This window comes from Cyprinodon tularosa, unplaced genomic scaffold (genome assembly GCF_016077235.1).
Source record: "Cyprinodon tularosa strain WSP-4 unplaced genomic scaffold, ASM1607723v1 ctg548, whole genome shotgun sequence".
Taxonomy (NCBI): domain Eukaryota; kingdom Metazoa; phylum Chordata; class Actinopteri; order Cyprinodontiformes; family Cyprinodontidae; genus Cyprinodon; species Cyprinodon tularosa.
In genome coordinates, this window is record NW_024039283.1 from 482919 (window position 1) to 499336 (window position 16418).

General features: G+C 37.3%; 1 protein-coding gene across 2 annotated transcripts in view; it reads right to left on the reverse strand.

Moving 5' to 3' along the window:
- Positions 1–12932, reverse strand: part of LOC119796414 (interphotoreceptor matrix proteoglycan 2-like) — a 74082-nt gene extending 61150 nt beyond the window's left edge. The window contains exons 1-3 of one of the 2 annotated variants that reach the window (XM_038304932.1): positions 12781–12932; positions 12489–12687; positions 1871–2077 (exon numbers count right to left, since the gene is read on the reverse strand). In XM_038304932.1, the coding sequence (XP_038160860.1) occupies positions 1871–2077; positions 12489–12576 (295 nt within the window). In that variant the 5' untranslated portion in view covers positions 12577–12687; positions 12781–12932. Of the gene's footprint in view, positions 1–1870; positions 2078–12488; positions 12708–12780 lie in introns of those variants that run through there. The other variant, XM_038304933.1, reaches the window with a different exon arrangement.
- Between the last annotated feature and the right edge of the window lie 3486 nt (positions 12933–16418).

Genomic DNA, 16418 nt, shown 5'->3' on the forward strand with positions numbered 1-16418 from the left:
TCTATTGGGCTTTCATTGGGCCTCAATGGTGTCTCTATTGGGCTTTCATTGGGTCTCTATGGTGTCTCTATTGGGTCTTCATTGGGCCTCAATGGTGTCTCTATTGGGCTTTCATTGGGTCTCTATGGTGTCTCTATTGGGTCTTCATTGGGTCTCTATGGTGTCTCCATTGGGTCTTCATTGGGTCTCTATGGTGTCTCCATTGGGTCTCCATGGGGCCTCCATGGTGTCTCCATTGGGTCTCCATGGGGCCTCTATGGTGTCTCTATTGGGCTTTCATTGGGTCTCTATGGTGTCTCTATTGGGCCTTCATTGGGTCTCTATGGTGTCTCTATTGGGTCTTCAATGGGTCTCTATGGTGTCTCTATTGGGTCTTCATTGGGTCTCTATGGTGTCTCCATTGGGTCTCCATGGGGCCTCTATGGCGTCTCTATCGGGCCTTCATTGGGTCTCTATGGTGTCTCTATTGGGTCTTCATTGGGTCTCTATGGTGTCTCCATTGGGTCTCCATGGGGCCTCCATGGTGTCTCCATTGGGTCTCCATGGGGCCTCTATGGTGTCTCTATTGGGCTTTCATTGGGTCTCTATGGTGTCTCTATTGGGCCTTCATTGGGTCTCTATGGTGTCTCTATTGGGTCTTCAATGGGTCTCTATGGTGTCTCTATTGGGTCTTCATTGGGTCTCTATGGTGTCTCCATTGGGTCTCCATGGGGCCTCTATGGCGTCTCTATCGGGCCTTCATTGGGTCTCTATGGTGTCTCTATTGGGCCTTCATTGGGTCTCCATGGTGTCTTTATTGGGTCTCCACTGGGCCTCCATTGTGTCTCCATGGTTACTCCACTGGGTCTCCACGGTGTCTCCACTGGGTCTCCATGGGGCCTCAATTGTGTCTCCATGGTGTCTCCATTGGGCCTTCATTGGCCTTCATTGGGTCTCCACTGGGTCTCCACTGGGTCTCCATGGGGCCTCAATTGTGTCTCCATGGTGTCTCCATTGGGCCTTCATTGGGTCTCCACTGGGTCTCCATGGTGTCTCCATTGGGCCTTCATTGGGTCTCCACTGGGTCTCCATGGTGTCTCCACTGGGTCTCCATGGTGTCTCCATTGGGCCTTCATTGGGTCTCCGCTGGGTCTCCATGGTGTCTCCATTGGGCCTTCATTGGGTCTCCACTGGGTCTCCATGGTGTCTCCACTGGGTCTCCATGGTGTCTCCATTGGGCCTTCATTGGGTCTCCACTGGGTCTCCATGGTGTCTCCATTGGGTCTCCATGGTGTCTCCATTGGGCCTTCATTGGGTCTCCACGGTGATCCAGCTGTGTTCCTGCAGCATGTTCAACACTGTTCGGCAGATGGGCGGCTGACCTAACAGGAAGTAGCTGCGCAGCTGTGTGATTACAGCCCGTTGATGCAGCTTAAACGTTTGAGCGACGACACGCTATTTTTTATTTAGTCTCGTTGAGTAAAACTCAAACCGATCACTCGTCATGTTTTATTAATCAAAGATCCATGTTTAGCTCATCAGTTTTCGTTATCGTCATGAAAAAAAGGAGCGTCAACAAAATAATTGCGTCAAAGTTGACTAAACCAACATTGCTTCCACGTGCAAACCATCCAGTTATCTCAACTGAAGGACAAAAATCTCCATTCCATTATTTCATTTATTAAAGACAAGCTAACTTTATGGAGCCTTTACACGTTTTTCGATCATTTTTGCAGTTTAAGGAGAGATCGGAGGGATGGAGACCAGCTGACCAACTGTTCATCTAATAATAGAATTGCAAACAACCTCAGGACAAATGTTGTTACCTGTTGTTAGCAGATTCACCAACATATCAAATCAGAACTCAATCATGGTATTTTAATGAATGTACCTCTGAGTTGGTAGTAGGCCTGGTGGCTGGCGAGGACGTCCTCAAAGCTCTCTTGGGAGCAGATTCTCACCCCGGGCTGTAAAAACACCGACCTCTTGGATCGACGTCTGCTGAGCTCCCAGCCTGAAGACGTTTTCAGCAGATCAGCCAGACGCGGCGGGGCCGCAGACTCTGCGTTCAGCTCCGAGCCGAGTCTGACGCTGCCATCTGAGGAGAAGAGGCGGTCAGTCGGCGTGGAAACACGAAGGAAGCAAACTGATGATGATCAGATTCATCCAACACCACGGCCGCGGGAAGTGGGGATGCTAGGGGTGCCACAGCACGCCCTAGTGGCGAGAGGGAGACTTTAAAAAAATTATTAAAATAGTTTCCACAGTTTATACACTTCTTATAAATATTTTAGGAAATAATTTTGACTTTTCTTTATTTTAATATTACATGTGTTCAGATTTTTATTTATTTATTTTGAGGCTTAATCATCACAAGTTCACTGAAGTTACGTTATCATGGCCAGGGGCAGATTTACCATTAGTCAAAAATAGGCACTCACCTGGGGCCCCAAGTTCTTTGGGGCCCCACAAAACTTTTTCTACATGTATGGTTAATACAGCTAGTCCTTATTTGTGCACATTAATTATGTTTTTGATAAAAGTCCTTTGATTTTAAAAAAGCTCCTAGCGCCAAATCTAGAGACTTTTTTCTGCTACTGGAGACTTTGGAGACAACATCTAAAAGCAGCGAACTCTGCTCTCCAGAGCGAGTAGATTGGTAACCCCGCCTCCTGCTCTCCTCTATCTTGTCTGCTGTCATGATTCATGCAGCTATTATTTCATCCAAATGAAAAATGGAGAACAGATAAGCAGATCATGGCTTGTCTACAGTGAAAAGAAGGACTGGGTTATTTACTTTGGCCTTTTTGGAAACACAGGAAGGAGCAATCAGCTAAGTGAGCTTAGTGCTTGGAAAAAATCTTTCATTCCTTTAGAGACAGCATGAAAAGTCAGCTGAGTACAAAACATAGAGAGGAAAACAAGAAGAAAAGGGACAAGAAGAGAGGGACACAACCTAGAACAGATAATGGATGTCTATTCTATTAACATTTCTCTATTTGGAGAATAAGTTTGTTTTTTGTGTTGTCTTCTTAATTCAGAGGGGCCTCTGCCTGTCTTTGCCTAGGGCCCCACATTTCCTAAACCCGCCTCTGGTCATGGCAACAGCAAGCTAGTTGTCGCTGAAGAGGTGTCCCGTTCGTGGCAGCAGAATAGTAAATGTACCAAGTCCAATAACAGAAACGAGGATGCAATACGCACAGAAACGTATTTCGGATTCGTCCGGTCATCAGAGACTTTATCTCCATGACCTCAGAGACCACCTGAACATTTTATACACCTGTAACCCGCAAGAGCCCCCTGTCTGTAGCTCACAGTAAGAGCATGGTGCCGCCACACACTTTCATATCTATTCATGCATTTTAATGTAACCATAGTAAGTTTTATTTTGCTTGGGTTCTTTGTCTAATGGAGAACTGTTCAATAACGTTTAAATAGTATAATAATGTAATTATTTTCTTTGTGGTTTTTGTAATAGAGTTAAGTCTGAAATGGAGCCTTTTGAATGTCGAGCAGAGATCTGCACACCACTCTGGAAAAACGATCTAGAAATAAGTAAAACTTTCCTAAATTAAGTATATTTATCATTAATTTGAGTAGGCCAATTAGATAGTTTGCCAGTAGAATGAGTATTTTTTACTTAAAATAAGATAATTAGATAAAATGCATTTGAAATTAGACAATGCAATTGTGTTTTCTTATTTTAAGTGTAAATTGTCTTGTTCCATTGGCAAAATGTCTCTTTTACCTCCTCAATCGAAGCACAAATGCACTTATTTTAAGAAAAAAAATACTTATCTAGATATCAATTTTTTTCCAGTGCACAGAAGACTTCTGATGAAATGAAAGTAACTTATTTTGATTTTATGCCCCATCGTATGACCTAACAAGGCCATAGAAAAAGCAGATCACTGCTCCACACTCAACAAAAAGATCTAGATAAATGATTTTTTCTTAAAAGAAGTGCAATTGTTCTTGGATTGAGGAGATAAAATAGACATTTTGCCAACGGAACAAGACAATTTACACTTAAAATAAGAAAACACAATTGCATTGTCTTATTTTGAGTGCATATTATCTAATTATCTTATTTTAAGCGTAAAAATATTAATTCCATTGGCAAACTATCTTATTTACCTGCTCAAATTAAGAGTAAATACACTTAATTTGGGACATTTTTAATTATTTCTAGATTGTTTTTCCAGTGCTTGCTCCATTTCTGACATGACTCAGTTCAAACAATGTAAACGAGAAACTATCAGTTTACACTGCAAAAAATTAAAATCTAAGTATGTTTATTTTTCTTAAAATAAGAGAATTTTTTCTTGAATTGAGCAGTTAAGTGATACACATTGCAAATGGAATAAGGCAACTTACATTTAAAATAAGAAAAAAACAACAACTGTAGTCTCTTCTTTTAAGTGCATAATATCTAATTATCTTTTATACTTTTAAGATTATAAAATGTTCTTTCCATTGGCAGGTCATCTTATTTACATCCTCAAATTAAAGGTAAATATACTTATTTTAAGAAAAAAAAAAAAAAAAAAAAAGAATAATAATGAATAATAAAAAAAAATAATAAAATAAAAATAAATAAATAAATAAAATAAAAAAAATAAAAATAAATTAAAAAAACACATATTTTTTTTTTTTTTTTTTTTTTTACAAATTTTTAAATGTTTTTGCAGTGCGCAACTGGACTTTGCCATTTAATTAAAAAAGATACCGAGATAAGTTAATTCTTCTTAAAATAAGTGCATTTGTTCTTGGATTGAAGAGGTAAAATAATAATCTTATTTAAGAGTAAAAATGCTCATTCCATTGGCAAACTATCTCATTTACCTACTGAAATTAAGGGTAAATACACTTAATTTAAGAAATGTTTTCTTATTTCTAGATCATTTTTCCAGTGTATAGATAATGAATAAATGCAGATGAAAAATATCAGCTGGATCAGACAACTAGAAGTTTGTCAGGTGCATTATTTATCCAACGCCCCTCATTAGTACAGAAACTAAGTATTTAAACCTGTTTATTGATGCTGTTGCTGTTCGGTAAATGACCTCACAGCACTACATTTACACTGGAAAAAATCTAAATCTGGATAAGTTTGAATTCTGAATATCCACTGCAAAAAATGTAAATTAAAGTAAGTCAATTTTTCTTAAACTAAGTAAATTTTTCTTAAATTGAGCCGATAAGGGAGTCACTTTGTCAATGAAACAAGATAATTTACATTTAAAATAAGAAAAAAACAACTGCTGTCTTTTCTTTCAAGTGCATAAAAACTATTTATCTTATTTTAATGGTAAAAATGCTCATTCTATTAGCATGTAATTTTATTTTCCTACTCAAATTAACGGTAAATACACTTATTTTAAGAAATTTTTGCTCATTTTCAGAACATTTTTGCAGTGTGACTGGACTTCTCCTTTAAAGGAAAACCCAGCTTCTTGGAAGGAAAATCTGGTTTCTATAATAGACCAAGTTATGGAGCCCCCTAGGGGACATGGGGGATTTGTTTTTCTTTTGCGTTCCCTCGCAAAAGTATTGCGTTACCTCACAAAATTTTGCGCAACCTCGCAAAACCTTACTTCGGTAAAGTTAGAAAGATATTCACAGATTCGGACTTCCGGGATCAATATCTCTCGTTGTTGAAACACAAATGGCGCATCTTTCATGTCCTGATAGCACAGACTACGTGTTACAAGAAAAGCGTTATTTTCGAGAAAAACGAGCCGTTCTCCAAGCTGGATGTATTACATTGATCGAGAGTTATTGATCCCGGAAGTCCGAATCTGTGAATATCTTTCTAACTTTACCGAAGTAAGGTTTTGCGAGGGAATGCAAAAGAAAAAAAAAATTCCCCATGTCCTCTAGGGGGCTCCGTACCAAGTCCAAACATGGGCTGATACAAGTTTTTTAAAGCCTATACCAATACAGATTACCGTATTTTCTTGATTATAAGCCACTACTTTTTTCGCAAACTTTGAACCATGCGGCATAAACTGTAAAAAATATAAATCTAAATAAGTTATTTTTTCTTAAAGTAAGTCTATTTCTTCTTGGATTGAGGAAGAGACATTTTGTCAATGAAACAAGACAATTTACGTTTAAAATAAGAAAAAAACAGTCTCTTGTTTCAAGTGTATAAAAACTATCTTATTTTAATGGTAAAAATGCTCATTCTATTAGCATGTAATCTTATTTTCCTACTCAAATTAACGGTAAATACACTTATTTTAAGAAATTTTTGCTCATTTTCAGAACATTTTTGCAGTGTGACCGGACTTCTCCTTTAAAGGAAGACCCAGCTTCTTGGAAGGAAAATCTGGTTTCTATAATAGACCAAGTTATGGAGCCCCCTAGGGGACATGGGGAATTTGTTTTTCTTTTGCCTTCCCTCGAAAAAGTATTGCGTTACCTCGCAAAATTTTGAGTAACCTCGCAAAACCTTTTGCGTTACCTCGCAAAACCTTACTTCGGTAAAGTTAGAAAGATATTCACAGATTCGGACTTCCGGGATCAATAACTCTCATTGTTGAAACACAAATGGCGCATCTTTCATGTCCTGATAACACAGATTACGTGTTACAAGAAAAGCGTTATTTTCGAGAAAAACGAGCCGTTCTCCAAGCTGGATGTATTACATTGATCGAGAGTTATTGATCCCGGAAGTCCGAATCTGTGAATATCTTTCTAACTTTACCGAAGTAAGGTTTTGTGTTCTCACGCAAAATTTTGCGAGGGAACGCAAAAGAAAAAAAAATTCCCCATGTCCTCTAGGGGGCTCCGTACCAAGTCCAAACATGGGCTGATACAAGTTTTTTAAAGCCTATACCAATACAGATTACCGTATTTTCTGGATTATAAGCCACTACTTTTTTCGCAGACCTTGAACCATGCGGCATAAACTGTAAAAATGTAACTCTAAATAAGTCATTTTTTCTTAAAGTACTGTAAGTCTATTTGTTCTTGGATTGAGGAAGTAAAAGAGACATTTTGTCAATGAAACAAGACAATTTACGCTTAAAATAAGAAAAAAACAGTCTCTTCTTTCAAGTGTATAAAAACTAATTATCTTATTTTAATGGTAAAAATGCTCATTCTATTAGCATATAATCTTATTTTACCTACTCAAATTAACGGTAAATACACTTATTTTAAGAAATTTTTGCTCATTTTCAGAAAGTTTTTGCAGTGTGACCGGACTTCTCCTTTAAAGGAAGACGCAGCTTCTTGGAGGGAAAATCTGGTTTCTATAATAGACAAAGTTACGGAGCCCCCTAGGGGACATGGGGAATTTGTTTTTCTTTTGCGTTCCCTCGCAAAAGTATTGCGTTACCTCACAAAATTTTGCACAACCTCGCAAAACCTTACTTCGGTAAAGTTAGAAAGATATTCACAGATTCGGACTTCCGGGATCAATAACTCTCGTTGTTGAAACACAAATGGCGCATCTTTCATGTCCTGATAGCACAGACTACGTGTTACAAGAAAAGCATTATTTTCGAGAAAAACGAGCCGTTCTCCAAGCTGGATGTATTACATTGATCGAGAGTTATTGATCCCGGAAGTCCGAATCTGTGAATATCTTTCTAACTTTACCGAAGTAAGGTTTTGTGTTCTCACGCAAAAGGTTTTGCGAGGTAACGCAAAATTTTGCGAGGGAACGCAAAAGAAAAAAAAAATTCCCCATGTCCCCTAGGGGGCTCCGTACCAAGTCCAAACATGGGCTGATACAAGTTTTTTAAAGCCTATACCAATACAGATTACCGTATTTTCTGGATTATAAGCCACTACTTTTTTCACAGACTTTGAACCATGCGGCATAAACTGTAAAAAATGTAAATCTAAATCAGTAATTTTTTCTTAAAATAAGTACATTTGTTCCAAGAGACATTTTGCCAATGGAACAAGACAATTTACATTTAAAATAAGAAAACACAATTGAATTGTCTTATTTCAAGTCCATATTATGTAATCATCTTATTTTAAGTGTAAAAATACTCATTTCATCTCATTTACCTGCTGAAATTAAGGATAAATGCACTTAATTATGACATTTTTACTTATTTGTAGATCATTTTTCCAATTTTTTAAAATGTAAGGAGTAGAAAGTACAGATATTTGTGTAAAAATGTAAGGAGTAGAAGTAAAAAGTCACCATAAAAATAAGTAGTAAAGTAAAGTAAAAATATCAGAAAAATCTACTTGAGTACAGTAACGAAGTATTTGTACTTCGTTACTTCCCATCTCTGCCTATGCACTAGAGGAGTCAGCGTTCACCTGAACTTCATAGATAATAAACATATTTCTATTGTTTATTTTCATTTTTAACTTGCTTTTAGATATTCTCATTATGAAATCCATATAAATCCTTTAATGTTCTAATATATTGATATGATAAAATGCTTCATAAATCCTTCAAAATAAGAGCTTCAGTAAAAAATAACATTTCAGATTTAGTCCGCTTACTGCAAAAAATCTGAATCTAGATAAATCATTTTTTCTTAAAATAAGTGCATTTGTTCTTGAATTGAGGAGGTAAAAGAGACATTTTGCCAATGGAACAAGACAATTTACATTTAAAATAAGAAAACACAATTGCATTGTCTTATTTCAAGTGCATATTATCTAATTATCTTATTTTAAGAGTAAAAATACTCATTCCATTGGCAAATTATCTCATTTACCTGCTCAAATTAAGGGTAAATACACTCAATTTAAGACATTTTTACTTATTTCTAGATCATTTTTCCAGTGTAAACATAAGGAAGTAAATTCCATACAATTTTAAGCAGGTAAGACAATTTTCCAGAGGATTCACATTTGTAATGAGAAATAAATAAGATTATCCAATTACAGGTAACTTATATCTTATTATCTTATTTTAAAGGCAAAAAGTCTGCTTCCTTTTGATCTTATTTGGCTTCTCACTTTAAAGTTAAACACATTTATGTGAAGAAATGTGTTCCTATTTTTAGATGCCTTATTGCAGAGATGGAGGTAATTCACTCATCGTCACACTGACTCTCCTTCTACCGTTTGACATGTTTCACATATTCTTCTCCTTTTAGATTGGAAGCAATAAAGCTCCCAGAAGAAGATGTTCCTTGGAATCAGAAATGATGTTCCCCCTAAAATCTAAGCGGATCAGAGCCACAAACCGCGGCACGCTCAATTGGATAGAAGTTCACCTTTTATCTCAGATGGGATTAGTTTGGCTCTCCGGCGGCGGGCAGCTTGCACAGCTCAATGCGAGATGCTGGAAACCCTGCAGATTGATGATAATCATGGCGCTGATGATGATATCAGGAGTGATATATTAGCCGCCGTTCTTCTCTCCTCCAAACGGCCCGTTAGGATGAATGCTGCTCCGACCGTTACTGTGATATTTTAGAGATTTATTGTGCGTCCTTGGTTAAAAGCAGCTTTCAGATCGTTGCAAGAATAAAAGGTAAAGTCGTGGATGTGAGCCTCAGGCTGCACCAAGTGTTATTATTCTCTAAATGTTTCTCTAAAGAGAAAATGCAATTTTATTCCTTTTTCTACTGCATGGAGTTAAAATCAGAGGCGTTTTATAAGGGGGGGCCAGGTAATAACCAACCTGCACTGAGGGGGGGGCTGAAAGCGGAAAGACGCCAGAACCTCAGGCTCAATCTAAACCGACAACATATTTTCTAAATAAAGACAAACTCTACTTTCCTTCAGCCTTTGCTAACGAGTAGACGCAGACATTTAAACATCCGTCTAGATCAGGGGTCACCAACTTTTTTAAGGCTGAGGGCTACTTTATGGCTACTGAGTCATAGGACGGGCTACCGAAACACTGGAAAAAAATCAAAATCTAGACGAAAAAATAAAATAAGTGCATTTGCCTTTGGATTAAGGTAGTAAAAGAGACATCTTGCCAATGGAACAAGGCAATTTACACTTAGAATAAGAAAACAGAATAGCATTGTCTTATTTCAAGTGCATATTATCTATTTATCTTATTTATCAGAGTAAAAATACTCATTCCATTGGCAAACTATCTCATTTACCTACTCAAATTAAGAGGAAATACACTTAATTTAAGACATTTTTACTTATTTCTAGATCGTTTTTCCAGTGTACTGACCTATGACCAGAGATGGCAAAAGTACCCACTTTCCATACTTGAGTAAAAGTACAGATACTTGTGTTAAAAAATACTCTGGTAAAAGTGGAAGTACTGATTAAACTTCTTTACTCAAGTAAAAGTAACAAAGTACATGCTTGTAAATGTACTTAAAGTATAAAAGTAAAAGTAGAAACCACTTTTTTCATGCCGTTGCCTACATTTTAAATGGATGTCTGCCAATAGGACTAGATCTCCGTTGTGTTCATTTTCAATCATCTCGTCGTCCATGCTACTATGCTAACGCCACCGCCACCAAGCTGCAATGATTTGCCGCCAATGAATACCGCCGAATCTGTCGATTCATCTTGTAGTGGTGCGTCAAATGCAACGTAGATTCCCATCCAATTAGATTGAATTTGGTATTGATGACGTGAAAAATAATAACGGTAACTCCATTGAAATGATTCAAAACTAAAGTAACGAGCCAATTTTTTAAAATGTAAGGAGTAGAAAGTACAGATATTTGTGTAAAAATGTAAGGAGTAGAAGTAAAAAGTCGCCATAAAAATAAGTAGTAAAGTAAAGTAAAAATATCAGAAAAATCTACTTGAGTACAGTAATGAAGTATTTGTACTTCGTTACTTCCCATCTCTGCCTATGCACTAGAGGAGTCAGCGTTCACCTGAACTTCATAGATAATAAACATATTTCTATTGTTTATTTTCATTTTTAACTTGCTTTTATATATTCTCATTATGAAATCCATATAAATCCTCAAATGTTCTAATTTATTGATATGATAAAATGTTTCATAAATGCTTCAAAATAAGAGCTTCAGTAAAAAATAACATTTCAGATTTAGTCCACTGGTGAATTGTTCTGTTTTCAAAAGATGCTGAGGGCACCCCATGTTGTCCTTGAGGGCCCCTTGGTGCCCACGGGCCCCACGTTGGTGACCCCTGGTCTAGATAAAAGGTACAGCGAACATCTTCTCCATCGTCACACTGGAAAAACAATCTAGAAATAAGTCAAAATTTTATAAATTACATGTATTTACCCTTAATTTGAGTAGGTAAGTGAGATAGTTTGCCAATGGAAGTAATGCTTTTACTCTTAAAATAAGATTTTTAGATAATATGCACTTGGAATAAGACAATTGTGTCTTTCTTATTTTAAATGTAATTTGTCTTGTTCCATTGGCAAAGTGGATCTTTTTCCTCCTCAATCCAAGAACAAATGCACTTATTTTAAGAAATAATGACTTATCTAGATTTATATTTTTTCCAGTGCATTACTTACCTAGTTGTATTAATTACTAATAATTATGCATAAAATATCAACTTTATGCAGAGACACATATTTTTCTCTTAACTCCATTTAACACAAAATCTAGTTCTGAAAAGATCATAAATTATGTACACTGCAAAAACGATCTAGAAATAAGTAAAAATTCTTAAATTAAGTGTATTTACCCTTAATTTGAGTAGGTAAATATGAGGATTTGCCAATGCAATTAGTATCTTTACTTCTAAAATAAGATAATTAGATAATATGAACTTGAAATAATATAATGCAATTGTTTTTTCTTATTTTAAATGTAAATTGACTTGTTTCATTGGCAAAGTGTCTCACTTTCGCCCTCAATTGGAGAAGAAATGCACTTACTTTAAGAAAAAATGACTTACTTAGATTTCCATTTTCTGCAGTGTACTTTTCATCCTTAAAGTTAGTATATTGATGTGCAAAATTGTTAATATATGAAACCTGCACCTGGTTAAAAGCATATCTCTGACAAGTTTCTCTCCATCTGCTCTATTTGAGCAGTAATACAAAAAAGAAAGAGAGAAAGTGTGGCCTGAAATGAAGCAGTGTGGTGTTTTAGTGTGAGCGTACGATCCGTTTCCATGAGTGGAGTGCACTGAGTGTTGTTCTGCATCATAGCTGCCTGAAAGGGTTCGGGTCTGACTCCTTGTTTCCACTCCAGCTAAAAATAAAAAGCACTGGTTTCATTTCAAGGGTGCTTGGAGCAAAAAAAAATCTGTTAAACAAGAAGCGTCGGCTTATGCAACCGCAGAGTCCTGCAGAAACCCACCAGCAGGTAAAGACCCAGGCCAGAGGGGGGGTCCAGATTCAGATCTCTGGTTTACAGCTGATAATCAGAGCAGAAATGAGTGAAGTCACTCAGCTTTGCTCTGGATTCGTTTCCCTTCAGCCCTGATTTGGAGGAAGACGAGTTTCTTCCTTTAGACTCCTGCTGTGAAGCTGTTTCCCATCAGCATCCTTATGTAACCCTAAGAGGCTTTTCTTCCCATTCTGACCAACTTTAGTCCACCTTCCTCCTCATCTAACTAGTTTTTTAACGATCAGATGATCGCTGCTCTGCAGAGGAAATGAGGCTTACCTTTGATTCCAGCTGCCTGTGAAACGGCGACCAGCAGCAGAAAAAGTCTAAAAGCCTGAAACATGGCGCAGGCCGGTCCCCGGACCATGGCGGTGGCGAATAAGTCCGATCGTCTCGGTCAGATGCAGTTCAGGGGAGCATGTCCACCTCTCGCGGACATGGATGGAGGACGAGCTGCAGATGAATCTGAAGGAGGGAGCTGGAGGTGTGGCAGGAGTGACGAGGTTAAAAAAGTGGGCACTGTTTCTGGAATAATCTGTTTATCTACTGCTCAGACATAATCCTGCTTTACCCTGTGGCCTCGCGGCGCAGACGTCATCCTGTTAGTAGCTTTCTGGGGGCATCTGTCACACCGACACACCCAGCCATCATGACCCTCTGTTAGTCTCCTCTATGGAAGGTCCTTACTGGTCTGACTGGTTTCTCCAATCCCTTTCCAGCAGGTAGAAACACTCAGCCTAGGCGGCTTTGGTTTCAATTATATTTTGCCTCAGATGGCGGCTCCGCCGTCAGGCTCAGCAGCAAAGAATGAAAACTTAAACCCTCGCTTCAGCGCACCTTCATGCTTTGGCAATAAATCCAATAAGTCCAAAAGCTGAAGCCACTTGAGCTTAAAGTGTGACAGAAGAACCGGAGACAAATCAAATGTTTGTTTCCAGATTAAACAACAATCTGTGTCTGACAGCAAACAAAGAACTAACAGAAATGTTTAGTTATTCATGGACTTTGCTGCTTGTAGAAACACAAAGCAGAGTTTAACTTTAGGATAGACCACTTTTCCTGTGATGTTAGTTCAGTTATATATGAGTTATTTTTGCTTTTGGGGCTTAGTTTGAACATAGGTTGGAGGGAAAACCGCAAAATGAATCAAATGTGCAGCTTTGACCTGGAATAATGTGCTAATTCTCAACTATCTCTACAGTAATGCTGCTTTAGGTTTAGGCTGCTGGAGTGCATGGGGACCACTTTTCCTTTCTTTAACTTATTCCATTGCTCTTTTCCACTATATAGTATTTGTTCGTATAACTTCCAACTTTATGTTCTCTCTTTTTTGAGCTGCTGCCATCAACACCTTTGATTATAGATGATAGAGTTGGGCATGTTTTTCAGTGTTTAGTCCAGTTTAATGCCTAGGCATAGCTATAGGCTCAGACAGAGTTGACTGTGTTATCGTCCAACAATGGGGAAATTCACTCTCTGCATTTGACCCCTCCCCTGTTAAAAGAAAGGTTGTCCTTTAGAAAGTCACTGCCTGCTTAATGATGGAATTTGGCACTAGAGAAAAAATTTAATTTAATTCATTATTTTAAAAGGACTTATTTTTTAGTTTAGGATCGATCAGAGTTGGCCTTTCTGTCTCTTTCACAGTTACAGGCCAATTGCATATTCCTGTAAAAACCGGACCTGAAGGTTTGATTTAACCCGTCATGATTTTAGTGCCGATTCCTGCTTGATTGCTCATTTCGAGAGATGGGAAGTAACGAAGTACAAATACTTAGCTCCTCAATTCAAGAACAAATGCACTTATTTTAAGAAAAAATGACTTATCTAGATTTAGATTTTTTGCAGTGAGTGGACTAAGTCTGAAATGTTATTTTTTACTGAAGCTCTTATTTTGAAGGATTTATGAAGCATTTTATCATATCAATAAATTAGAACATTAGAGGATTTATATGGATTTCATAATGAGAATATCTAAAAGCAAGTTAAAAATGAAAATAAACAATAGAAATATGTTTATTATCTATGAAGTTCAGGTGAACGCCGACTCCTCTAGTGCATAGGCAGAGATGGGAAGTAACGAAGTACAAATACTTCGTTACTATACTCAAGTAGATTTTTCTGATATTTTTACTTTACTACTTATTTTTATGGCGACTTTTTACTTCTACTCCTTACATTTTTACACAAATATCTGTACTTTATACTCCTTACATTTTAAAAAATTGGCTCGTTACTTTAGTTTTGAATCATTTCAATGGAGTTACCGTTATTATTTTTCCCGTCATCGATACCAAATTCAATCTAATTGGATGGGAATCTACGTTGCATTTGACGCACCACTACAAGATGAATCGACAGATTCGGCGGTATTCATTGGCGGCAAATCATTGCAGCTTGGTGGCGGTGGCGTTAGCATAGTAGCATGGACGACGAGATGATTGAAAATGAACACAACGGAGATCTAGTCCTATTGGCAGACATCCATTTAAAATGTAGGCAACGGCATGAAAAAAGTGGTTTCTACTTTTACTTTTATACTTTAAGTAAATTTACAAGCCTGTACTTTGTTACTTTTACTTGAGTAAAGAAGTTTAATCAGTACTTCCACTTTTACCAGAGTATTTTTTAACACAAGTATCTGTACTTTTACTCAAGTACGGAAAGTGAGTACTTTTGCCATCTCTGCTCATTTCTTTCACCCGTCTAGCTCTGGCCTGTTATTCATCAGATGCACCTGTTCTGGTTTTCCTATTTAATCTCCCTGTTTCTCAGATTTCTGTATTTGTTAAACTGATGCCAAAGTATCACATGATGCTCGATATTCCTCATTTTAGGGAAGAAAGTGATCTTGTAAGAGTTGCCACAAAATACAACTTTATTCTCGTAATTTTATTACTTTATTCTCCTAATATTACAATTGTATTCTCTAAAAAAATAAACAAATCTGTAGCCTGGCCCTAATACTCCATTGTACAACATAAAACATTTGTCTAAATCATTTAAAATAATCCATACGCATCAACTCTTTAGGTCCCAAAGTCAGCGGTGTGCCGCAGATTTTTGACAGAGTAACTTTTACTTGTATTTGAATAAGATTTAACCATCAGTATAAATACTTATACTCAAGTAATACGGTAAAGTACTCGGTCCATTACTATTTAAATGTGATGTCATGATGATATCAGTGAAAACACAATCTTTAAAGTCATGTTGAAGTTTAAACTCTTATTGTTAATCTGTACTAAGATGTACTTTATGGTGTCTGTATCTGTCTGTGTTCAGTTCGTGTTTTAAATGTCTTATCTGAATGCGACTTAAACCTGCTATTCACATTGTCTAATGTTCATTATTATGCATTTCCCTCTATTTTTTTATTCTAAATAATTAAATGAAATAAAGTTTGTCATGACTTAATGACTAAACACTTAAATCATGTTAGCAGCTGGTTAAAGGAAAAGTCCGGTCAGCAAGGAATAATCAATGGATCCTTATTTATGCCTAAAACTAATAATAAAAAACAATAATTTTCGTTGCGATCACCGAGTCTGGGAGCGGCCATTTTTCCCCAAATATAGTAACCCCTCCCTCCTGCCATCTTCCAGCAGTGACGTCACGGTGCGGTAAGCCTAGCGCCATTCTCCCCGCTTTACAAGCTAAATCAATGGGAACTACTAGACACATCTGCAATCAACAACAATTATTGAAGATTTCCAGAGGACTTCACCATTGAAATTCACCAGAGCTATAGTGAAACTGACAATGCCCACGTGCATGGCAGCTGGATGCTGGAATACATCGGGTAAAAGTGAAAAAAAGAGTTATTCCACCTTTCTGATTCCTGATCCTCCACGGACGGGTTGGTCGTTGGATCGCCAACTTGAAGAGGGAGGATTTGCCATCGAACTTCTGGCCAGAGAAAAAACCCGTAATATGTAGCCAACATTTGGAAGAAGAATGTTTTCAAGATGACTTGGATAATAGCGCGTTGTGACAAACACCAGATACAGCACTGGGACTTGATCAACAGCCGATACCGCACCGTGACGTCACTAACCAGTAGGTGGCAGTAGTGTTCTTTGACAAACATGGATGCCTCCAGTAAAGCACATTCAAATGAAAATGACTCTGAATTAAAAACACTGATCATTTATTGAACAGGATGGAATCATTTCAGATTTAAAGAACTTTCAGAAGTTTGAATTCTGA